This window comes from Coffea arabica, chromosome 8c (genome assembly GCF_036785885.1).
Source record: "Coffea arabica cultivar ET-39 chromosome 8c, Coffea Arabica ET-39 HiFi, whole genome shotgun sequence".
NCBI classification, from domain to species: Eukaryota; Viridiplantae; Streptophyta; class Magnoliopsida; order Gentianales; family Rubiaceae; genus Coffea; species Coffea arabica.
Window position 1 is genome coordinate 30739394 of NC_092325.1, and position 23554 is coordinate 30762947.

At 35.6% G+C, this 23554-nt stretch overlaps 1 protein-coding gene across 3 annotated transcripts; it reads right to left on the reverse strand.

Moving 5' to 3' along the window:
- Window positions 1-48: 48 nt before the first annotated feature.
- Window positions 49-13842, reverse strand: LOC113706838 (uncharacterized). 3 transcript variants are annotated; one of them, XM_072064054.1, is made up of 15 exons: window positions 13519-13842; window positions 13295-13406; window positions 12935-13178; window positions 11581-11622; window positions 8981-9052; window positions 8686-8821; window positions 7829-7986; window positions 6983-7067; window positions 6058-6254; window positions 5713-5874; window positions 3489-3638; window positions 2347-2607; window positions 1356-1421; window positions 945-1220; window positions 49-317 (listed from the first exon to the last, which is right to left on the reverse strand). In XM_072064054.1, exons 1-15 carry the CDS (start codon window positions 13571-13573, stop codon window positions 69-71), a joined length of 2265 nt encoding a protein of 754 aa, XP_071920155.1. In that variant the 5' UTR covers window positions 13574-13842; the 3' UTR covers window positions 49-68. The 3 variants fall into 3 exon arrangements, with proteins under 3 accessions (XP_071920155.1, XP_027084664.2, XP_071920156.1); XM_027228863.2 differs by lacking the exon at window positions 1356-1421 and having other exon boundaries at window positions 13519-13839; XM_072064055.1 differs by lacking the exons at window positions 1356-1421; window positions 2347-2607.
- Between the last annotated feature and the right edge of the window lie 9712 nt (window positions 13843-23554).

A 23554-nucleotide genomic window follows, 5' to 3' on the forward strand; every position in this document is an offset into this window, starting at 1 on the left:
CAAGAAACTAGATTGGAGAACTTTGGTATAAACAAATGCAAAACTGAATTATGAAAATCAAATACATACTATGAAGCTTTAGGGCTGTCATTGTTGGTAAACTTATGGAGTAATCTAGATAAACAAACCCATATATGATCTGGAATTCTGTTGCTAGAATGAGTGATTATAGCTGAAATAACATCGAAAGAAAACTTCTGAAACTCAGGCTTAACTGCTAAGCGAATGAACATAGCTGCCCATACATCTGGAGCCAACTTCATTGCATATCGCAAAGATTTTAATCCATTGAACACCCGCACCAGCATTGCATGTTCCTGTAGAATAACGAAAACAACATTAAGTTTTTTTTTCTTTTTTTGGTCCAATTCACCGGGGAACTATGCCGAGTGGCTACTTTTTTTTTGGGGGGGGGGGGGGGGGGGGGGGGGGGGGTAGGCTATTTTACAGCTGTAGAGGATAAATAAGGAACATGAACTGACAGTCAAATAAGAAGCAATAACCCTGACATTGGGTTGCTTTTCACTATGAAAATCATTCAAAAGTTGATGACTAGAAAGAACAGACAGAAACTCCGAGTAAAATGAACCATGACCTTACAGCTGTAGATACAGTGACCTAAGACCCAATTAAGGACTCTTGTCTATCGTTAGCTACAAGCAAGAAGAACTCGTGAAGAGCTCATTAACCAGAGTCATAAGATAACTCGATTATCAGTTGGTAAAGTGAAAAGAAGTCAAAATTCAATGCCTAGTGCAATTGGATAAGTTCATGTGTCCGACATACATAGAGGCAATGCACTACAAAGTGAATTTTAAAACCTTTGTGAAGCCCTGTATTTCATGTTCAAAACCCTCCCCAAGATAAAAGCTCCAAGTTACAAATATAATCCCAGAGCAAAATAAGTGCAAAAAGACCTGATGAGATAAGGAAAAAAGACAAACCTGAGCAGGTGCTTGCTCCTTTGCCTGTGGATTTCCGCAAAGACAACCAAAAACTTCATCCTGCAAGAAAACATCATATGCTTGTAAAAGGTCCCTCACAAGAAAAACACGCACCCTGGAGCCCTTATCAGACAGGATAAACTGGAAAAGATCTTCAGTGGCAGCCACAACAGCACGCATGTCAAATGACTTCCATCCCATTGGATGTCCAGATTTGTCATCAAGTGCAGGGGCAAGTCCATCTGCCTCAGCCGCTTGTTCAGATATTGCCACTATCTGATACACAAATGGAATTCCTTAGTCGGGCATCGTAAAGAACTATGCAAGATAACTAGCTAATTTATGAACTTTGACAACCTATTAGATATAAAAGAGTACAACAAATGCAGCGGAAGCTTTAAGATGAATTACAAAGGGTGCATAACAACATAAGAGCACAAATTCTTCGAAATATCCCTTCACTCTTTCCTTATCCACCTATCAATCCAATGACAAATAATATTAAATCAATCAATTTAAGTACGAATTATAACATCTCAACTACAAGCAACTGCCAGGAACGGTAGAAAGTTGAAAGTGCGAAAAGCAATCAAGTCACCACCAATGATTGTGTTAACAAGTTCAACTTGAAATTAACAAAACTGTCTAAAAATACAGATATAAGATAATTCTGTAGCCAAGCAAAATTAAGTTTTGAATAAATTATCTCAAACCAAAGGAAATTACATAATCAGCAGTCTTATTTTGACAATTAAGACCCCTTGACTTTGAATTAGCACTAATTGATCAAAATGCAAAACAACATTACTTTGAACAGAAATAACATGTTCAATCCATTGGCATCTTGAATTAACACTCATTTACAAATTATCCATATGAGCCCTTAAGTCTTAACCCTCCTTCACCCATCAGTGATCACCACATCTTCTCAGCCCCACCTTCCTCCTCCTCATACTGTTGCAAAGAACCATCTTTTGTCTTTCCCACAATCATCAAATTACCCTTCTCCATATAACCCCAGCAATCACAAAATTAACCCCAAGATTCGAGCTCAAAAGTGTCATTTCCTCCTGAAGCTGCATCTATAGCTTTTCATCAGTTTGCTATGCCCGACCCATGAAGCATATGATGCTAACTTGAAAACAATGCTAGCAAACAGCTTCACCTCGTATCGCCTAATATTAAGTGCTATTTCAATCTCAGAAATATCAGTGATCAGATCTGAAGATGGTGTAAAACAAAGAGCAATTTTAAAAACTGATGTGGTCAACAACTGAAGGTAATAGGATCGTTTAAAACTTCATTCACTCCATCAAGCAGCCTGTATATGCCACAAAATTTTGTGGAGGAAGTTGGTCAACGACTTCATATTTATTGTAGACATCTGACAAGAGATATGTACCAGTTTCTCTAGTCGATTCCACCTGATTGAGCCATCATTCCGAATGAGAAGTTCCCTCAATATCCTCCTCATATCTGGATTGGGGTCTGCCAAAAGCCTCCCAATAACAAAAGGATAAGCACTTTCAACCACTTTAAAATCAGGATCCAGCACTTTTGCAGTCCCTTCAAGTGATCCCAGGGCTCTTATCACCAGCGCATAATCCGGAGGAAGAGAGAAGTTGAAATCATACATAACATCATATAATTGCTCCATTATGCTCTAAATCAACAGAAATAAAAATTGAAATATGTTCAGAAACATGATCATCTTAATCCAATATGTTAAGAATGCACACAAAGTAAATCAAACAGCTGTTTTAGTGTCATCCAAAATTGTTAAGGAACTTATCTACTGGGTACGATAGGTGTGTTTTGACAAATAATATTACCAGTTACCACTGGAGTTAGACTAAACAAAGGGCTGAAGGACCAATATTTGGCTTCTTAAATTCTTTCAGGGAATCATATGAAGATCTGGTCATGATATGTGCTAAATTCTGACCATCTAATTCTCGTAAAATGTACAGTTAGCTAAGAAAAATATCCAGCAAGAACAATATTCTCCTCCTAGAACAATAGGCTGATAAAATTTAACATTAGAGTGAAACCTGTTCTCACATCCGGCAAGATTGGTTCAAAGAGGTGTGATAGATGGAAGTGCAAAAGCAGTAAGCTCAAGCTGCATTTGATATAACCACACCATCATGGGAAAGTCGTAGTTAGCCATTAGATGGTCAAGTAAATACATGTCCAATGTTACTAAATGATTAGCTCCTAAAAAGGGAGGAAAAATGCTGTGATGAAGCAAAACGAAACCAAGCATGGCATAAATGAAAACCATGATATATTTTGAAACAAAAGACATGGAAAAGAAAGCGAAGTACAGGTCAGCAAATAATAAGACCCAATATAAACAATTTTCCTGTGGTCCCTGATGACAGACTTGCAGGAGAAAGTTGGCATCTTATTTATCCAACCTAACTTGTTAGGATGAGTTACACACAATCTCCAAATCAGATAGTGAAACACAAAATTACACTTCACACCAATGAACAGGTACAGTACGCCACAAAGAGACCTACAAAAAACTTTATTAATTACCTGGAAATCTTGGGATTGTCTGCTACCATCACCAAAGGATGCTTTTAAGGCATCTGAGACAGACTGGATATCAACCCCTTCAGGAATGAAGCCCAGAGAAAGAAAGTCACTTGCCAAACCCAGGGAGTCACGATTAACAAAGTGCACAAGCTGAATGACACAAACCTCATTTTCAGATATAGATATGCAAAGTCTCTTAGAAAGAAAGTCACCTAAAAAAAAAAGACTAAAAGCATCGAAACACATAACTTTCGGAAATGACAAAACACAGCCTTACAAGCCCCCTGTATAGCCCCGCCAATCCCCAATTAATGAAGGCCCCCAAATCAGGAAAAGCAATCCCCAAGAACCGCAAGATGAAATCAAACTGTCCTTGCAAAAAAGTCAACATTCATCAAAGACCCACTTCTCTCTTATTGACAGGCAACATCCCTAACCATGACCTTCCAATAAAACTTTCTTCTTGCAGCAGCAATCTCCATGTTTGTACTATCTGCATCATGTTATGCCAGATATGCAGATGGCCAAATATTTCCAAGTGAGACACTGTACCATGTTGTGCATAAACATGTTAATTTGAGTGCCATTATTGCTGGTTTCATGTGTTTTGGTATTAGTGCAGTTAGCCTGCAATTGTGTCCGTTATCTGATGAGACAGATTGTTTCTGTCATCTCTCTACATCTCTGCATCCATACTGTTTGAGTGTGTTTCTGTCATCTCTCTACATCTCTGCATCCATACTGTTTGAGTGTGGTTCTGTAGCATCTTTGGCAGTATCTGTAATTTGAGGTGCGTGAGAGGAGGATGGTGTAGGTGGCTGCAGAAGAAGAAAGAGCGGGCAAAGGCCAAGGTCCGTATCCTCAATAGAATTCCTCAAATAGAGCAACTTTGGAATTATAGTGATATTGCATGTATTCCAGACGCAAGAAATTATCTTGCAAACTGCAAGGATTATCATTTTCTGACCAAAAAGTCCAAGGCATGTTTTGTAAAACTCAGCGTGCAATGGTAATTTCAGTAAAACACAGTGGGCAAACACAATTAACTCTTATTGATTATGGTCAAGGGGACGAATGTCAGGACAAAGAAAAAGGAATCGCTAAGATCTAGAAGACTGGTGGTGTCCTATACCTCGCTCCTCAGACTACTTCATAGGGCCAGAATATATACAAAATGAGCAACAAAATATTCAGCCATGACAAGAAAACAAATTTAGATTCACAGCTTGCAAGGGATCCAAATAGCCTAAAACTACACATGAAGGAAACAGCAATAGTGCAGAAGGCCTAAGATTAATAAAGCCACAAAGACTTGACCATTCATTTGTTGCACCAAAAAATATGCAGAATATGCTCTCTTCAGGTTTCTCTTCTTGTGGAAAATGTTCCCCCGTTTCGGAATTTCACAAGCCTCCCCCCAACCCAATGATTGGATAGTGTCAAACACTTTCCATGACCAATATGACCTTAACAAAGTGCAGAACTTTTCCTTAACAAACCTGACATTTTAACGTGAGAAATTCCCTTATGGTGCATTATCCTATGCCTATTTAGTTAAAGGACAGGTTACCTTTGGTCTGTTTCATTTTATATTCATTTTTATCACAAGAGTAAATAAAATTTTCCATTCCTCTCCTTTTTCCTTTTACCTTCATCCTTATCTGCTTTAGCCAACACCACCAGAACCCACAAAAACACTGTCAGCTGCAGATCCAGCTAGTGTTCATCTGCCAGAAGATGCTGCAAACCACCACGTTTACCAGTTCTAGCCCTAAATTTTAATCAACTCCCAGAGCTACAAATCGAACTAGAAGTGGTTTTAAAGAGTTTAACTAAAGGCTGAGCACCTCCAGTGATTTGCTAAGAGGCATGTTATTCATTTCAAGACTTTGAAGGCAGACATTGTATATAGTTTACATCTTTTAGGTAATATCATCACAATTGTGTTCAACTCTTAACAAATTTAGATGGCCAACTAACCATACTGCCTTTTCAAAGCTAAACAGATGTGTATATTTAGGGGTTGCAAGAAAACAGCAATTTCCACGAAACAACAAAAAGTTTAAGACTAATCATTGAAATAGTCTATACCACTTCAATTGATACTGAAATTAGTAATTAGATTTAAGGAAAGAGAGATTGAAAACACAAAATTAGCTCAATGCCAAACATTCAAGCAAATGCATAGAATGCTTAGTCATGCAAACTGTTAGAGAGTTCTCACCACCCTAATTAGTCCAACTCGATAGTGGCGTGGAATATCCCCCATCATCCCGAAGTCAAAGTAAGCAAGAGATCCGTCCTCCATGGCAACAAGGTTTCCTGGATGAGGATCCGCATGGAAAAAACCTACCTGCAACAACTGCCTCAAAGAGCAGTACAATCCCTGAGAAAGCAAAGAAGAAGAAAATGACAAAATGAAATAACAAATTATATAAATCATTTCATAAAAAAGAGAAAAGGACAAAATGCAAAATGTAACAGCCAAGAATGATATTCACATTATGGAAGCAGATAAAGCTGAATAAAATCACAAGTTCAGGTTCTTATGTCTCAAATAGCTTGATACCTGGTCAATTAGATCTTTTCTGTTGAGGCAGGCCTTCCTCAGGCGATCTTCATTGGTGAGTTTAATGCCATCAATCCATTCCATAGTTAGCACTGCCTTACGAGTATACCTCCAATATATTTTTGGAACCTTAATATGGCTAGCTTTCTGACGCCAAATGGTAGTACCAGCTGAGCCTTTCGAACTAGTTTCATCATCTGAAATTGAATTATAAGAGAAACCATGAATGTCAGAAAGGTCAAATTGTGGAGTAGGAAAATCAGTTGAAGGGCATACATAAAGCCAAGGTATCCACGCATAGAGGGAAGTCAATGCAAATATCTACAAGGGTATTAAAAGTTCGTCAGTTTGCCACCCTTCAGTTTGTAAGAGAAATATATCAATGGAAAGGAAATCCTGCAAGTAGTCTGTGGTTGACATACCCAAAGAACCACAACCTACCGTACTAGCAATGATCAAGATGAAAGATGCAATATTGGTCTACTGTTTCCAAGCAGCTACTGTTACTTTACATGTCTGTATTTTAAACTACCAAGGACAATAATTACATCATGTTCAAGAAGGCAGAGATTAATCAAGCTATACTGCACTATGGATACTACTCAGGATTGTCAACCACATTACAAACATTGCAGGATTAGCTTCCTCTGATATTCCATGGTACAAAAGCAGCCATAGCGCAGTCCACATGCAGAATATGGGTTCAACAGGCAACATATTTCCAAAACAAATTGGAGGTCTAACCAAAAAAATGATACATGGTCCGAATCATGAAAGAAGAATTGAGGTCAGAGGACTGGTAAAGTAAGATGTCCCATGACATGAAACTAATCTACAACAAAATGCAATAAATCCTAAGTCATCCAGAATAATTTGTGATAGGATAAGTAATTTAAGGCAATAATCATAATTTGAAAGCACTTACTATAGTTGTCAGCATAGAGAGAAGCGAAGCGCTCGGCATTTTGACCCTCCAGAATGTAGTCAATTTCCTCAAACATATGCCTCACCTATCCATTCAAGCAAAACCTAAGGATATTGGAAAAAGAAACATGCATACATAAAGGAATTAAAGATATGTGCCATAAACAGGAAAGCAACTAACTACTTGCAGTGTCAAAGAAACATCATGTAAATTCATCGAAAAAGAAAAATTAGAAAAATCATGCAGATGCAGAGCTTCTACCCTTCTGCATGGAAAATCAAACCCTCAAACCAAAATGAATTGGAAGGCCCACAGAATACATTTTATTGCAGTGGTTTTCTTCTAGTGAGCACCTTGTTCTCTCCTGTTTCTTCCTTGAACGTTTCTTCCGGGGAGCATGGATCATCAAACAAGGCGAAAGAAAGAGTGTAACCAGATCAAGGAATAATATTAGACAACTGACTAACTCGTAACACCCATTACAAGGATCTAACTATATGCCATAGAAATTTTGCTGGGATTACAGTTTGTATTTAATATTCAGCTTTTCATGACTATCTGAGATAATGCAATTTGAAAAGATGCACAAAAACTTCCTAGAGAACCATCTCACCATAAGTGACAAAATGTACTGCTTAAAAAAGCCAATTTCAAGGGTGGTCCTTGCCTATAAAAAGGCCTTCATTGGTGCACCTAAAAACAGAAAATGATCCCAATGCTCTTCATCATATAACACGTTTGCCAAAATAAGCATTTCAGAGACCACAAATATGATTTTAAGAGTTAAAACTAAATACATCAAGCATAAACTAGTAATAAGAGAACATAAACATTTTGCAGACTCACCATCTCATTCACTGCCACCAACAGATCCTTGCGAGCTTTGGCAAACCGCTTTAATTGGCCCCCAATCATGTGAAACAATAAGGCGTCAAGTGTCAACTGATGTGTCATACCAGGCCTTTGAACTTTGACAGCTACAAGCTCTCCGGAATGCAGATGAGCTGCAAAACTTGAACAAATAACAAAACATTTATCTTATGAGTGAAAGAGAAAACCTGGTTTTATCCTTTTGGTGCCCCTTTATATTTTTCTAACTAGCTCAAAAGTGAAAAAGTACAAAGGTACCTACTTAACATGGCTACTCAGTAGCTGGAACTAAAAGCAACCTCTATAACATACGAAAACACCAAACCAAACTTTTACACAATTAGAAGCAGATCAAAGAAACAACATACTGAAACAGCGATAGGACCCTTTTATTTTTAATGAAAGGGGGACTGATAAATCATTGACCTGCAGCAACCTTCAACTATAACTAACACGCATTACTAAACAAAATAGTTTTACAAAACACATTTTTATATGCTAGCAACCCCCCCCGGGGGGAGAGAACAGACAAAGTTCCTTCTTAGTAACTAGCTTGTAATGGACAATCATGTAACTGTCTATTTAATCCTAAAGTCCAGCGAAACCTCAATGGAAAGTACCATTCACATAGTAACCAAATACAAAAAGACGTCCATAAACTAAAAAGGTAAACAAAGAGGATGGGGGAAAATTCCATACAATCAGAGCAAGCAACATTCACCGTGAACTCTGATATCCAAGTAAAATATGACATGCTTACCCAAAGAGGAAAAACAGAAGAATAAAATGTCATAAATAACCAAAGATCCCAAAGAGTATTAATATTTCCTAACCTTTATATACTTGTCCCAATGAAGCTGCTGCTATAGGTTCCTTAGTGATGTCAGCAAAAACTTGTGAGACAGGAACTCCCAACTCAGATTCAATGGATCTTAAGGCAATGTTAGTTGGAAATGGTGGAATTTGATCCTGGCAAACAAAACAATTCCTAGTAAAATTGGAAATAGCACAAAACTAGTACAATCCCTGTTTACATATACATGGCACAAGCTGCAAGCAACGCATTCACATAAACATATACCAGAATTTGTCAGAAGTACCTAATCACAAAAAGCCATGACAGCGTACCTGTAGTTTTGCAAGTTCTTGGCAGTACACAGTTGGTAATATATCATGTCTTGTGCTCAATGCTTGTCCAAGCTGTAGATATAATGAAACCAAATTACCTATATTAGGACAACATAAATAATAAGGATTTAGAATTGAAAGTAAATACAACTACTGAAACAAAACAGATGAAATAATTTATCCTACTTGTCCCACACTAGTTCTATAGGAATCGCATTATTCAGGAGTCAATTGGAAATTTCAGTTATTGCATGATGGGATATACCTGTGCTCTATGGAGTCTTCTGTTTCAAGTACAGTTAGTTTTCTAGTTTAAATCTAAAACACAGATTCCCCTGAGTTTGCTTTGTACCTAGAGTTGCTTGTCTCCAAGTTCATCAAGTTTTTCAAATCTTTTGTGCCATTGTTATGTTTTAATATAAAGCTCATCCTTTGTTTAGCCTCATAAGCTTGAGGTTAAGCCAACCTCACTTTAACTGCTCATTTCACAAAAATTTTATTTGGCACTCCTAAAGATTCTCTTTAAAATCCGCTACCCCAAATTTAGCATTATCTTTCATTGTTCAAAACAAATCTCTTGTTTACCAACCGATTCTTGACAATGCATCCGAGCAAAAACAACATAACACCGGCCCACTATGCTTGTTTGGTACTGCATCGCTTCTTTATTTCCCTACTAATGCGGCCGCTATCATGTATATAGCAGAGGTACAACCCCTTCAGACATTTGACATATCTCATTATAGGGAAGCTTTTGGCTGAAAGGAACTTGTCCATGCTAACTCATTTTTCATTTTAGTGGCGTTTTAGTGATTTTAGGATATCAAGGGTATTCTGTAAGTTATGCAGTTGCGGAATAAGCCAGAGCTGAACGTCTTTAGGGCGTTTTCAGATATCAAGAAGCAGCTGTCAAAATTCAAGTGTTAACTCAAAATCAAAAGCTGCCTGTCAAGGTAGCCAAAGCCAACCAACTTGACTTCTTACAGTTAACCAGCTTTTACCTTTCTTCATTTTCAGTTTTCTTAGCTACTAAGTTTGCTTAATGTTGATGAAGAAGTCTTGTGTCCAATATATATGTATCATTTGTATTAACATTAAGTAATTGAAGAAAATTAGTTTGTGTTTGAGTTGAAATTTGCAAGAGAATTGCAGAATTCTCTTTCTTCTTTCATTTCTTTCTATTTCTGCCTCATAAGTGTTCTGATTCTTAAAACTTTGAAGCAGATCAAGCTTCAAGGAGACTCAGGAAACTTCTAGAACTAAATTCGCTGGAATCTTATCTATCCCCTAAATATCAAAACCAATTGGTTTTTAGCAGTATCCTAAAATGCAAAGTGACAATTAAAAGCTGGTTTCAATAGAGAAGGCTCTGGAGTAAAGTACTTTCTGAAATATTCAAGTTATGGTGTATTATAGTTAATCTAGACTTCATAGACAATACGCAAAGCTTTCATCCTTCACTTGATGATATTAGAAAAGGCTCATCAAGAAGAAAACAGCGTTGTGGTGCTTATCATGTAATCAAGAACCACAGCCTAACTTTCTCTAAACTCCATAGTTACCTTGGGATAGGAATACAGGAAAATGCAACAGCCTAACTTCGTTTTAACGTGAAGCCACCAACAAGAAGCACTGAATATGTAGTTAAAGGAAAAGTTCACACAGCAAGAATATTCATAACTTGTCAGCAACTAATAAACACCAGAGACAACTCCTAAGAGGTATCCAAAGAAGGGTCTGCAGTCCTTCAAGCATTGAGAAAGACACAGTTTAAGTAAATAGACTCGATCTTGTCATATCTCGTAAAGGAATAGTCCCACATCAGTTTCTTAAAGAGTTTCAAAGTGATTGATAAGAAACTTGGGATGGTACCTCATTTGTAATTAGTTTCAAGTTGGATGCCCTAATCCTTTATCATGGTAATTGGTAACAGAGATGGGTGTCAGTTTTGAATACATATACGTTATCCATATTACCTGCACCTCAAGTCCTCTGAAACCCCTTAGAACTCCATAGGCTCTCTGCCACTCCCAAGCTCTCTACAAGCCTGGGTCATATATGAATGAGGCATCCAGGACTTTCAAGCTTGTTAATAAAGATCATAGGGCTCTGTAGTATTTGCAAATTGAGTTCGAGTTGGATGTGTACATTTTTCATCAGCAGTTCAAGGTGGTGCATAGTTTTCTAATTGATAGTTACCCTCACTATATTTCTGTTGAAGTGTCATTTTCACAGTCTCTAAGTATTTTGAATCACTTTTTGAATACTATCACTTTTTGCTTAGCATATTTCAAAGAACAGCAGAGTGAATCAGCTATGTAACATACTGTGAACTTTAACTAAACCTCAGGTAACTGCAACTTCAGAGGCTAACATGACAGTTCAAAGCCTTCAGAAACAGTTTGGATTATTCTAACAGACCCAGGAGTACTAATCCAACAGAGCAAAGCAGAATATGAGCCAAAAAGTTACAAAGGAGGAAATTATCCATCAGGAAATCACAGATGTTTCAAACTAACCTTAAGCATCAGCCAATAAACGTGCAAGAAGCGTTCTCACAAACATAAAATTCAAGACATTATACAGGAATGGTTACTTGCCTTGATATAAAAGGGCCCCAAGCGGATTAGAGTTTCACGAAACTGCAATCAGACATACTGTTAAAGGCTCGTCAAGAAAAAAACCAGTTCAGAAATTATTACAGTATGATTCATCTGTCATTCATTAGACGTCACTTAGCACCAATATACGGGGAAACACACTTGACAGTTTAAGCATGTCTCTTTCACAACATAACTCCACACTGCCAAAATAAGTTTAATGACACCGTGGATTCATAGGCATGACCCTAATGAGTAATAAAGACATGTTACTAGATTGAGGGTAGGTTCGTAAATGACATTTCCAAAGACATTAAATCTGGGAAGACAAAAGAAGAATGATGGACAATCCATTCTGTAAAACATGCAAAGTTAAATAACAGCGCAATCAAAGCTTACATTTCCAGCTTTATATTCTTCTTTTCTTCCAGGGGTTGAAGGGGTGGTTTTCTATCAGTTAAAGATCTTCCATCAAAGAATTTTGAATTTCAAATATAAGCTGATCCCACAATAATCTAGAAGAATTAGTCATAAGAAACAACTACTATCCATGAGCTAGTTCCCATGGTCTAGACCACAGTTCACCATTCACATGGTAGCATGAATTAATAACAAAAAATAGTTTATTACTGTTTTGCTTCCTTACTTGTTCATAGAAGTAAAACTGTTCACATGATACAGCACATGTCTGCTGCCAGAAACAATGAAATATCCACTTATTGCATATGGGAGAAAAACAAAAATCCAATTCTTTCAGAAAACATGATGATAATATCTCAGACTATACCTATCCATACCAAGCAATAAACACATTTGTAGAATGTGGTCACAAGTTATATGAGTAAGAGTGATAAACAGCGTAAACATAAGTCTACTTGCACTCTGCTGATAGCTCAGGCAATGGGCCTTCTTCAATCAGTCCTTTTCTTCCCTTGGGGGCTGGGGAAAAGGAGTGTTGAGTTTGAAATCACAGCAATGGAACTTCTTCTCATACAAAGCATGCCCAAATTGTTAGGCTGACAGATGTAGATGCTACTCCTCACCATTAAGCATCTACTGTAGTCCATACCAGAGATAAAAAGATGCCTTCCTCTGGCTCCACTCAACTGCCACTTCTTAGGATCTCTAGAGTACAACCTCAACTTCTTTTCCCCACCTTTTCTCTTCTTTTCTTGTTTAAATTACCCAAAAAAAGGAAATTTCTCACCGTACTTGTACTTCATGCTTATGGTATTCATTCAATGAGTAGAAGCAAAAAATACCCAGAAAACAACACATATGGAGCTTTAAACAAACAATGCAGCTGCCCCAATGAGAAAAAAAAGATATCAGGACTCAGAAGAGGATAAATTACCTTAACTGAACGCTTTTTCATGTCATGAACAAACAGTCGCCAAATGGCAAGCTTCAACACATGATATGAAATAATAGCTGCTCTATATAACGCAAAAAATGGGCCAAAATGATATATAGTAGAAACATTTTTCGATCTAGTCCCGAGTAAATGTCCAAATTTACTTTCCAGTGACTCTTTTCTCAACTTTGCATACTCTGCAGATGGCCTTTCACCATGCACACTGGCATATCCCGTGGAAAAACTACACCAGAAAAACCAGCGCTAATAAACTGATGCAAAATGCCCTCACCAAAAGTATATGTATACATACATATATTAAACAAAAGATATGGTCCAATTAAACCCATTTTTACTTACCATTTATGGTGGAAATACTTTGTCAAAACATAATTATCATGCTTTAAACCCCCGTCTTTAAGTAAGAAATTCCTGCATATAATTTTCTCAGCCGAGCAAATGTAATGTAAAGCTGCAAAAACCCAAATCAAAATTGTTAACCCAACAGCAATCCCGTAACATCAGAAAGCAAAATTCATAATCAAAGGCAAGGCGGAAAAAGAAAAAAAGGGTTATCGAAATACATGTTCCGTGATGATTGAAACGCTGCCGTTTGAGGCATGCAACGATTCCCCTCATTGACGAAGAATTTCGGGTATATAAATGGAGATTTGCATAGAGCTCATAATCCTACTTTCACACGTAGACCAAGTGTTTGATAAAATGCGGGAACGAAATCATACTGAGATTTGAAACAGCTTCACGGAGGAGCGGTGCATTTGGGGTTTTAGTCATACGAAGAGCATGAAGGCGAAGAGGGGGACACGTGGCTCGTACGTGGCCAAGGCACCAAAAAGGAAAAGGAAAACAAATGGAAAAGGGCAACTGCTGAAGTAGTCCTCACACTGTTTAGTATTTACCGTGTCCTAAGTCCTCAGTGTGGCTCGTGCGCCGATCTAATAATACCCAACACTATTTGACCCGACATCCTAAGGGCAAAATTGGAGGTTTATCCTACTTTCTTGAGACTATCATTTCATCTCATTTTTGTAATTATTTTTTTGCATTTTCCTTTTGTGAATTATCATTTTCGCTTTTTGTGTTTAAAAACATTCTCAACATTATTGTGTTCATTTTAATATGAAAATAAAAATTATTGTATATCCCTACTAACTAATTTAGAAGAGTAAGGTGTAAGTTAGAATTGTAAATTTCTACTAGTTTGGTTGAAAATATTAGGGGAGTTCATTAGTAGGCAATGCACAATTCAATTAAAAACTTTTCATCTTCTTTGAATTTTTTTAATAAGCTCAAAATTCAATTATTGTTTAAACTTTAATCTGGTAAATTAGATATCGATAACTAGATTCCAACTGAATAATAACATGTAATTTGGTAATGTTTAAAGTTTTAAAAGCAAGCCAAAAATATTGATTTTCTCTTCAAATTAAACATAGAATAAGTTTATAGTAGCATAAGTTAAAAGTTATAACTTATAATAATATTCGTTACTAGATTAGTATATAATATAGTATATAGTGCGTATATAACATCTATGTTATTAACATACAAATTTCAGGAATTCAGTTGATAATTGAGATTTTGAAAAATCTCAATATCCATTCCTAAAGTATTTTACCAAACTTTTAATATTGGATATAAATCAGTTGTACTTATATCCATTTTACTAATATCGAATATCTAATTTAGGTTAGATCCTCTAGTTTTTTGTTTTTTCCAAACTTCAACACCCCTAGTAATTGTGGCAAAGTCTTGGGATAGTTCAGACTTTTTCTTGGCTTGGTCAAGTTTTGGTCTCTATTGGTTCTTTTACATGTGATATTGGTGCAAAATTCTCTAAACAATATGTTTTTGAAGGAATTTGCATACATGTTTTAGGAAGATTTTGCTTAACCGAAATGCTTTTGGTTCATGGTGATATTTTTCTTGATAGAGTCTGAAAGTATATATGCCCTAAAATCAATCAACTCTCAGGGCCTGAAAGTTGTGATGGTGAGGTTCATTCTATTTTATATAAGGTTTATTTTTAAATATTTCCAGTTAAAGTAATAACAAGTTAGAGCATTATTAATGCAATTAGACTAGCATATATTATGCCACTTCTATATTAGTAATAGTAAAGCTCATCTACTAGGATATGTGATATCTAAGTTAGTATATGGGTGATTGATAAGATAATCAAGTTTTGATCTGCATAGAGATATCCTTAAAAATGCCAAAGAATTAATCTCTAAGTAATGTTTATGTAAGTGATACTTGGACTTAAAATTATCATGGTTAGGAGTATTCATGGACCGAGTAACCAGTCCATTTGTAATTTCGCTAACCCTAATCACAAATAGCAGTTTAGAAAAATTGTATTCCATATCCTGACCCTATTCAATTGGTTAACCACTAATTGGTTAACCTATAAGATAGGATCGAGTATATAGGTAACCTAACCCTTATAATTTGTAGGTGAAAATGAAAAAACAAATTAGATTAACAAAGAAAACAATACAACAGTTGTCTAAATTAATAAGAGTATTTAATCCTACAATTCTAAAAAAAATCAACAAAATAGAAAACCAAAGAGCAATAGACAATTAAAAAGATAAAATATATTGAACATTTGTTTCCATTTCTCTATTTCTTGAGAACTATTAATTTATTTTCTATTAATAATGATAGACTGCTTCTCCACCAAACATGTAAGCACTAAAAAATTAAACATAAAATTGTAGAGTGGTGATGTGAATAGAATTTATGAGAAAGAAAAAGAAATTTTGGAGAAAGACAAAAAAAATAGAGTAGTAGAATAAATGAAATTAGTGACAACAAATGTAGGAAATGAAAAAGGTAAACGGGAGATACAATTAAATATACAAATTTATAAATTGTGAAAAATAAAATATATAATGGTATGGGCCTCATAATTTAAATTATTAGTAAATGACTAAATAATTATGGTTGAGGTTTGAAAACTAGTTAACCTAACCAACCTTATACTATTATACATATACAAGTAGGTTCGGATGATCACAATTTTTGAAAATTGAAAAAAATACCCTAATCTGGTTTTTCAAGTAGGCTCGGGTAACCTAACTATTTTAAAAATTATGGGTTGGTTACTCTATTTTTCAATTCGGAACAATTTAGTTTTTTTTAGTTGTCCACTTTTTTCAATTTTTTTGAACACCCCTAATCATAGTATCTTAGAGTGTGAATTACTGTGTTTTGATTCTATTTGTTTGCTTCTCATAATTGAGTAGCTCAAATCGTTAGTAATTGGGTATTGTATGAAGCATAGAAAGATAGTGAATAATCTATAAGAATTTACTATTTCTTATGTAAGAGGAGTAATTGGCCACTGATAGAAGGATAACTTGAAATTCTTAGTGCTAAGTGGAATGGTCTTAAAAAGTGTTTCCAAATACTTCTTCATTACAGTTATATTTTGGTGTAAGAAAATAACATTACTCTAAATGTGTAATCACATATGCTAAATCTAATATGAGATAAGTGTGGTAAAAAGATATTAATTACACGACAAATGCGGTGAAGTCATCCACTTGACTTTTCTAATTACTTTGATGGTCATAATGCATTGCGAGATGCCAATTTTGATTTATAAGAATAAGTTAATTGATTAATTAAATTAATGATAAATTAAAGGTGTTTAATTTATCTAGTTCTTATTAGTGAATAATTATAACCTAATGTCACTATGTGTAAAGTCTAATGGGTCACAAACATTAAGAACTTCTTTAACTAGATAAAAGACTAGGGGAGGAGTGCCCACGCATCGCGTAGGTGTTTGGTGTCTGTGGTTGAAGAAAGTTTTTTGGTTGGACAAATAATGATACATTGCGAGAATAGTACGTTGCGATAAATAATTAGAAACATGTATGATTATAAGACAAACAACATAAGAGTCTTCCAATATTAGAATCAGGAAATTCTCGAAGACAAATAATTAGATGCAGCAAGTTTCCAAAGGTGTATGGACAAATATTTATGAAATTGTTTTAGGTAAAAACTACGAGATAGATAGCAGAGTAGTTGAATAAGACATCATGTATTCCTACTTATTTAGTGAAACAAATAGTAGTAAACTCATATAGATGCTGTAATAGACAGCAGTCAGATGCGTTGTCTCTTGGTGGTTTCTTTATTTTGGTCCCAACTTCAGCATCTACATGATGAGTGTAGAACATACTTGATCGAGGGCCCTCCGCAACTTCCTGCTTCAACTACTCTGACTGCTGAAGTTGAAAGTGGAGGCAACGCAGGGATGTTGGTGCCTTTCTTGTCGAAGTAGCTACTCTTGGTGCTTTTGGCTTAAGGAAGCAAGCAAGCTGAGGGAGTTCTGTGGTGAAGGACTACGCGCTCCTAATGTCCATATTCGGTCGGTCTTCAAGTGAGTGAGTCATTAATTTACCAATAGAAGGTGATTAAGGACAAACAGTAGCAGAATGAAGAAAACATGGGACCAAAATGAAGTAGAGGCCAAGTGAAAGCCTCATCAAATCCCAAATTAAGTTAATGACCCTTTAAAGATTGTCGGTCAGACCCTCCGCAACTTCGTGCTTCAGTGGGCGGTGATTGTTTCCATGCCTAGGATTTATGCAGTACAAGGGTATAAAAAAAATATCTCAATCCCAAAATATGAAAAGGTTGAAACTGAAGAAGGTGAAGAGGAGGCATGGAAAACCGACGCAGCCATTGGGCATTAACTTACCAACATCTGGCTATTTAATTAAGGCTATAATGAGAAAGAAATGGAGTGTTTCGGCAATAAACTCGAGTGAGAGGGGAAACGACGTGGCATTCTGTTTCAGACAAAGGTTGCAAGAAAAAATCCAATTCCCGAAACTCAGGAGCTATTAGTAAGCCCACGTTTCTGGCCATTAAATTCAGGTATAAATAATAGAGAAGGAGGTCTAAAAGAAGGTGCTTCCACACCTGAGCTCTAATCACGGTGACGGTTGAGCAAGGTTGGCCTTTTTTATTCCCTTTCACTTGTGGGCTCCCTATACAAGTGATTTCCAAGTTCGGTGATCATTAGTCAAACAGCGCACTTATGATGTGTAAAGGCCATTTAAGTAATTTCACAAACCCACAAGCTTATGTGTGTTGTACCAAAAGCAACAAATGGTTACAGATTAATTGCACATACCATAAATACCCAAATGTTTCAATAACATAGAGTTTTAAATGTCTATAAATAAGGGTATTTCGGTTAATATACCTAACCACAAGTTTCCCTTATTTGTACCTATAGCTTGTAAAACACTATAGAATATTTTACATTCCCAAAAAGTCCCTGCCTATGCGGTTGAAATGCAACCCCTTCTTTCATCAAAACTCTGAACCAGGGGAAACGTCTGGCTATTTAATTGAGGCTATAATGAGAAAGAAATGGAGTGTTTCAGCAATAAGCTCAGGTGAGAGGGGAAACGACGTGGCATTTCGTTTCAGACAAAGGTTGCAAGAGAAAATCCAATCCCCGAAACTCAGGAGCTATTAGTAAGCCCACGTTTCTGGCCATTAAATTCAGGTATAAATGATAGAGAAGGAGGTCTGAAAGAAGGTGCTTCCACACCTGAACTCTAATCACGGTGACGGTTGGACAAGGTTGGCCTTTCTTATTCCCTTTCACTTGTGAGCTCCTTATACAAGTGATTTCCAAGTTCGGTAATCATTAGTCAAACAGCGCACTTATGATGTGTGAAGGCCATTTAAGTAATTTCACAAACCCACTGGCTTATGTGTGTTGTACCAAAAGCAACAAATGGTTGCAGATTAATTGCACATACCATAAATACCCAGATGTTTCAATAACATAGAGTTTTAAATGTCTATAAATAAGGGTATTTTGGTTAATATACCTAACCACAAGCTTCCCTTTGTACCTATAGCTTGTAAAACACTATAGAATATTTTACATTCCCAAAAAGTCCCTGCTTATGCGGTTGAAATGCAACCCCTTCTTTCATCAAAACTCAATCTTATATAATATAAGGAATTTCAAATTGGAACTTGAAATATAAGTTTTTTATAACTTATAACTTATAATTTAATTATAAGACAATCAAACTTGAGGTACTTATGATACCAATAAGGTTAAATCTTACAATATAAGAGTTATATTTAAGGAAGTTAAATCTTATTCAAAAGTAATTTCAAATTTTTCATAACGATTTGGATAACCTATTTGTCTATAAATATTCCCCGAACTTATGCTAGTAAGAATAATCAACACACATATTGAGTTGAGAAAATTTCAAAAAAATCCAAGAAAAATAAAAAGCAAAAATCGGCCCAAAAAGAAGAAAGAAAACTTCCATCCTCTTTCTTTATCTTGCGCAATTTTCCTACTCAGTTGAGTTAGGGTATTTCTACCATATAGTGTATTGTTGCTTTGATAATAGCTAGCACTAATTTAGCAAAGCTAATTCAATCTAAGAGATTTTAGTTAAGAAGGTTTATGTGAATCACCAATAAAGTCTGGACATGCATGCAACTACATGAATCTTTTTGCCATCCTATATGGCAAATCTCCAATAAGTTTAAAAAGATCTTCGCAGTTTGCAGTATTCTTGTTAAATCAACTTTTTGTCACATGGAAATAGTTAAAAGATGATCTACTAAAGAAATCAAAATTTTTAAGTTTTTTGTTGTGCATACTCGTGTGATTCCTTACAATGGCATCAGAGCCAAATTTAATTAAACTATGTGATCAATTCATTTAATTGTCATGGATGGTGATAAGATCATAATTGTATGCTGTTCTTGAAATTGGATTAAGGTTTTTCATGAATAATGTTGATTGAAAATTTTTCTAGAAGTGTTCTTGAATTTTTTCAATGTTTGTAATATGCAAATTTCAATCAAAACAAAATGGTTTCGTGGCTTATTTTATATGATGAGATCACGAAAAGAAAAGAAAGAAATAAGGATTAGAACAGCACAACGAATGAAGAAGAAATCAGCAGGATAGTCATATATATGAATTAAGACATACCAAATTATTTGTTCACATCATGTGATCTTGTAGGCTAAAGAATCTTAGCTTAACTTTTGTCATAAATTAATCTATTAGTCTTGTTTTCTTCTTTATCCATACGTAAGAGTGTTTCATGCATGTAATCTTTTGTTTGATAATTGACTAATCGACAAGAGGATAGAATGTGCCATAAGTATTTGTTGTTGGAAGCTACGTTATCTTAATGCAGTATGTAACAAATATTTTGCTGCAGTTTTTGTTGTTTGTTGCTTCAAATTCCAGCCATTAAATGGTCATGAAGATGAAGGCTTTTAATTATTAATTGTAGCCGAAAAGTTTTTGGGAAAAGAAAAGTTAAGGAACAAGTTAGTTTCCAATGACAAAAGGTTTAATCATTAATTTCTTTTAGCATTTGGGTTTCTAGATTAACATGAAAAGTTCCTAAATTTCTAATATTATTAGAATAATTTTTTTTAAATTCTAGAAATCCAAATTGGACAAGAAGTTGTCCAATTAAGTTTTGAAACTTTCTAAATTTTAATGAAACTAAATATTAAGAAAGTTAACGAACTTTGAAAACTTTCCAATTTTGATGAGGTTAAATTGGAAGGTATTCGAATACTTTTAGAAACATCCTACTTTAATGAGATCAAATTTAGAAACTAGGGGCTTCTAGTTGGATTAAAAAAATCCTAATTTAACTTGGGTTCACAATCGGATTGTGAAAACTTTTTGTTCATGATTTTAACTATTGAAAATTATTCTAATGAGATTAGAAGATATTTTCCAAAAGTTTTAAAACACTTTTTTAAAAAAATCAGCCAAATATTTTTGCAACGAATCTGTGAACAGATTCTCATTGATCATCTGCGAATCCAACTTGCGAATCTGAATCTGGCACCTAATTATGTTATATGGGCAGATTCAAGACACAGATTGTGGATAGAAAGGGTGCCTTAAACACCCGATGTCAATTGATAGGTCACAATTTTGTCATTTACTTTATAATTAATTCCTTCCTATTATCTTAACAAATGTGCATCAATTGGCGGATTCTATTCACTTTCAGCATTTGTGCTGATTGTAGGGAGTTGGAACAAAATGTCGTAAAAAGGTGCAAATTCTTACTATAATTGCTGTTTGGCGTGGTCGCATCAACTCAGGCTTTAATGTGTCCAAGAAATTCAAAAAAGACGCACGATACCTAACTGCCAGTTGAAAGTGCAACGTGGGGCCATAAATATCCTAGTAGTTGATCATTTGATTTGAATTGGAATTAGTAGTTTAGCAAGAATAGGAAACTTCCCAATTAGCAGATTTCCTTTCTTTTTGGTTGTAGCTGAGTAGGGTAGTTAGAAGTCAACGGAGACTAGGATTCTAATTTTTTGGGAAACTTAGCTTTTGGGGGAAAAAGGGAAGGTAGCCGCCACAAGCAAGACAGAGAGGACAACTAGCCTTTGGCTTGTTCTTTTGCTTATTCCATTGTATGCCTGAGGCAAGTAAAGAGACAAGAGTCATTCTTTTGACTTTTTCATTTTTCTTATTCTTATTCCATCGGACTTAATTATCTCAATTGAAGAGATGATGTATGCGACAATAATTTTTGCCATATTACGTGGATTTTCTCAATAGAGATGAACTAAGCTTTTGTTTCTAGTCAAGAAACAACGGAGGTTTTGGTTCAACTAAAATTGTGAGATCAAACTGATTTTACTTTTTCCTATTATTTTTTGATATTCGTATATTTCCTGTTTTATATTATTATGGCTGTTGTATTATTCAATTATCTTGGACCCAGATTTTAGATTAATTCAATAACCTAAAACCAATTAGAGTAATTAAATCTGTTATTATTTAATTATTCTAAATTAGTGGTAACTGGCATAATTGAATTTGTGTCAGGAAAATATACGGGCTAATTTGAAACAACCCTCGTAGCGTGTTGTTTGGTTAGAGTAGAGTGTCTCTAATTCGTAAGGCAATTGGGAAATTAAACTCTACGGTCGTACTTAGGGTTATTTCGTAATTAGGGTAATAGCTAATGGTTGTACCTTGGTTATTGATAATTAAGGAAAAATTGACTGTTATCGCTTGTTTGGCAGTTATAAATTATTTATCAGTTTATAAGTGGAATTATTTTTGCATCAATGATCAATTAGGAGAACCATTTCCAAAGTTGTTTCTTGACTAGAGCTTGTCTAATATTATTTGAGTTTTTATAATTTGCCATTTAATTTTATTTAATTGCAATATTCGAGTAGCATAGTTTATTGTTGATTTTTATAAAATCCTCCATATTTTGAACTCTAGAAGAAGCGAATTACCTCCAATCCCTGTGGATTCGATCCTACTCACCGCTATATACAAATTTGTATTTTTCTTGAGTAGGAAATTATTATTGCCAATCTCGATAATCTGTCAATTTTTGGCACCATTGCCGAGGACTGGTGTTAGGTAATTAATTTTCTTTTTGAGTGCATTTTATTGTTAATTTTCTGACATTCTTCTGGTTTATATCTCACTCTTCACATACAGGCGAATTGATTTTTGAGCCTGAAGTAGAGAAGATCGCACGTAGAACAAGGAAAAATACCAGACAACACAGAGAGGGGCAATTAGTTGCTCAAAGATTTAATCCAGAAGTCAATCCGACAAACTCTTTCATTGATACCTCGAGTGACTCCGATCAAGAGAACGCTACCATGGCTAATGCATGGTTTTTAAGGGAACTGGCTGCCCCTGATCTAAATCAGCAACCACTATGCATTACTTTTTCAAATTTAGATAATAATACACCTTTTGAGCTAAAATTGGGACTAATTCATCTTTTACCCTCTTTTCATGATCTTCCAGGTAAGGAGCCCCACAAGCACTTGCACAAGTCTGACATATTGTGCATAAGTATGAAACCACCAGGGATTACTGAGCAACAGATAAAGATGAAAGTATTCCCCTTTTTTTATCAAGGATGCAGCAAAGAACTGGCTGTACTCTCTGCTATCGGGTAGTATCACCACTTGGGAGCAGTTGCAAAAGAAATTTTATAAAAAATATTTTTCTACTTCTAAAGCTGCCAGTCCGCGAAAGGAGATATGCGGTATTAAACAGCACTCTGGGGAGTCACTTTATGACTATTAGGAACGATTCAAAAAATTGTGCATTAAATACCCTGAACACCAGGTAAGTGAGCAGTTGTTGATTCAATACTTCTATGAGGGTTTACTTTTTCGAGATAGAAGTATTATTGATACTGCAAGTGAAGGGGCATTAGTCAATAAAATCCCCAGAGAAGCATGGGAACTAATAGAGGGGATGACCGAGAACTTACAGTAGTTTGGCACACGAGAAGATATCTCGACGCATAGAGTGAATAAAGTGGAGATCTTATCTATCCAGCAGCAGTTGTCTAAGTTAACATCTTTCGTCAGGCAATTTGCTGTACGACACGTACCACAAGTCAGGGCATTTGGGATTTGTACTAATGGAGGACACCCCTTGGACATGTGCCCAATGCTTCAAGATGAGGACGTTCAGTAGGTAAACTTACCTGGTCACGCGCCCATGCCAAGAAGGCAATATGATCCATAAGTTAACACCTACAATCCAGGTTG

Coding starts and splice junctions, on each gene's coding strand:
- LOC113706838 (XM_072064054.1), bottom strand. CDS start 13,573: ATGAGGGGAATCGTTGCATGCCTCAAACGGCAGCGTTTCAATCATCAC. Junction 13,407..13,518: donor TTTCAATCATCACGGAACAT/GTATTTCGATAA, acceptor GGGTTTTTGCAG/CTTTACATTACATTTGCTCG. Junction 318..944: donor AGGAGCAAGCACCTGCTCAG/GTTTGTCTTTTT, acceptor GTTATTCTACAG/GAACATGCAATGCTGGTGCG.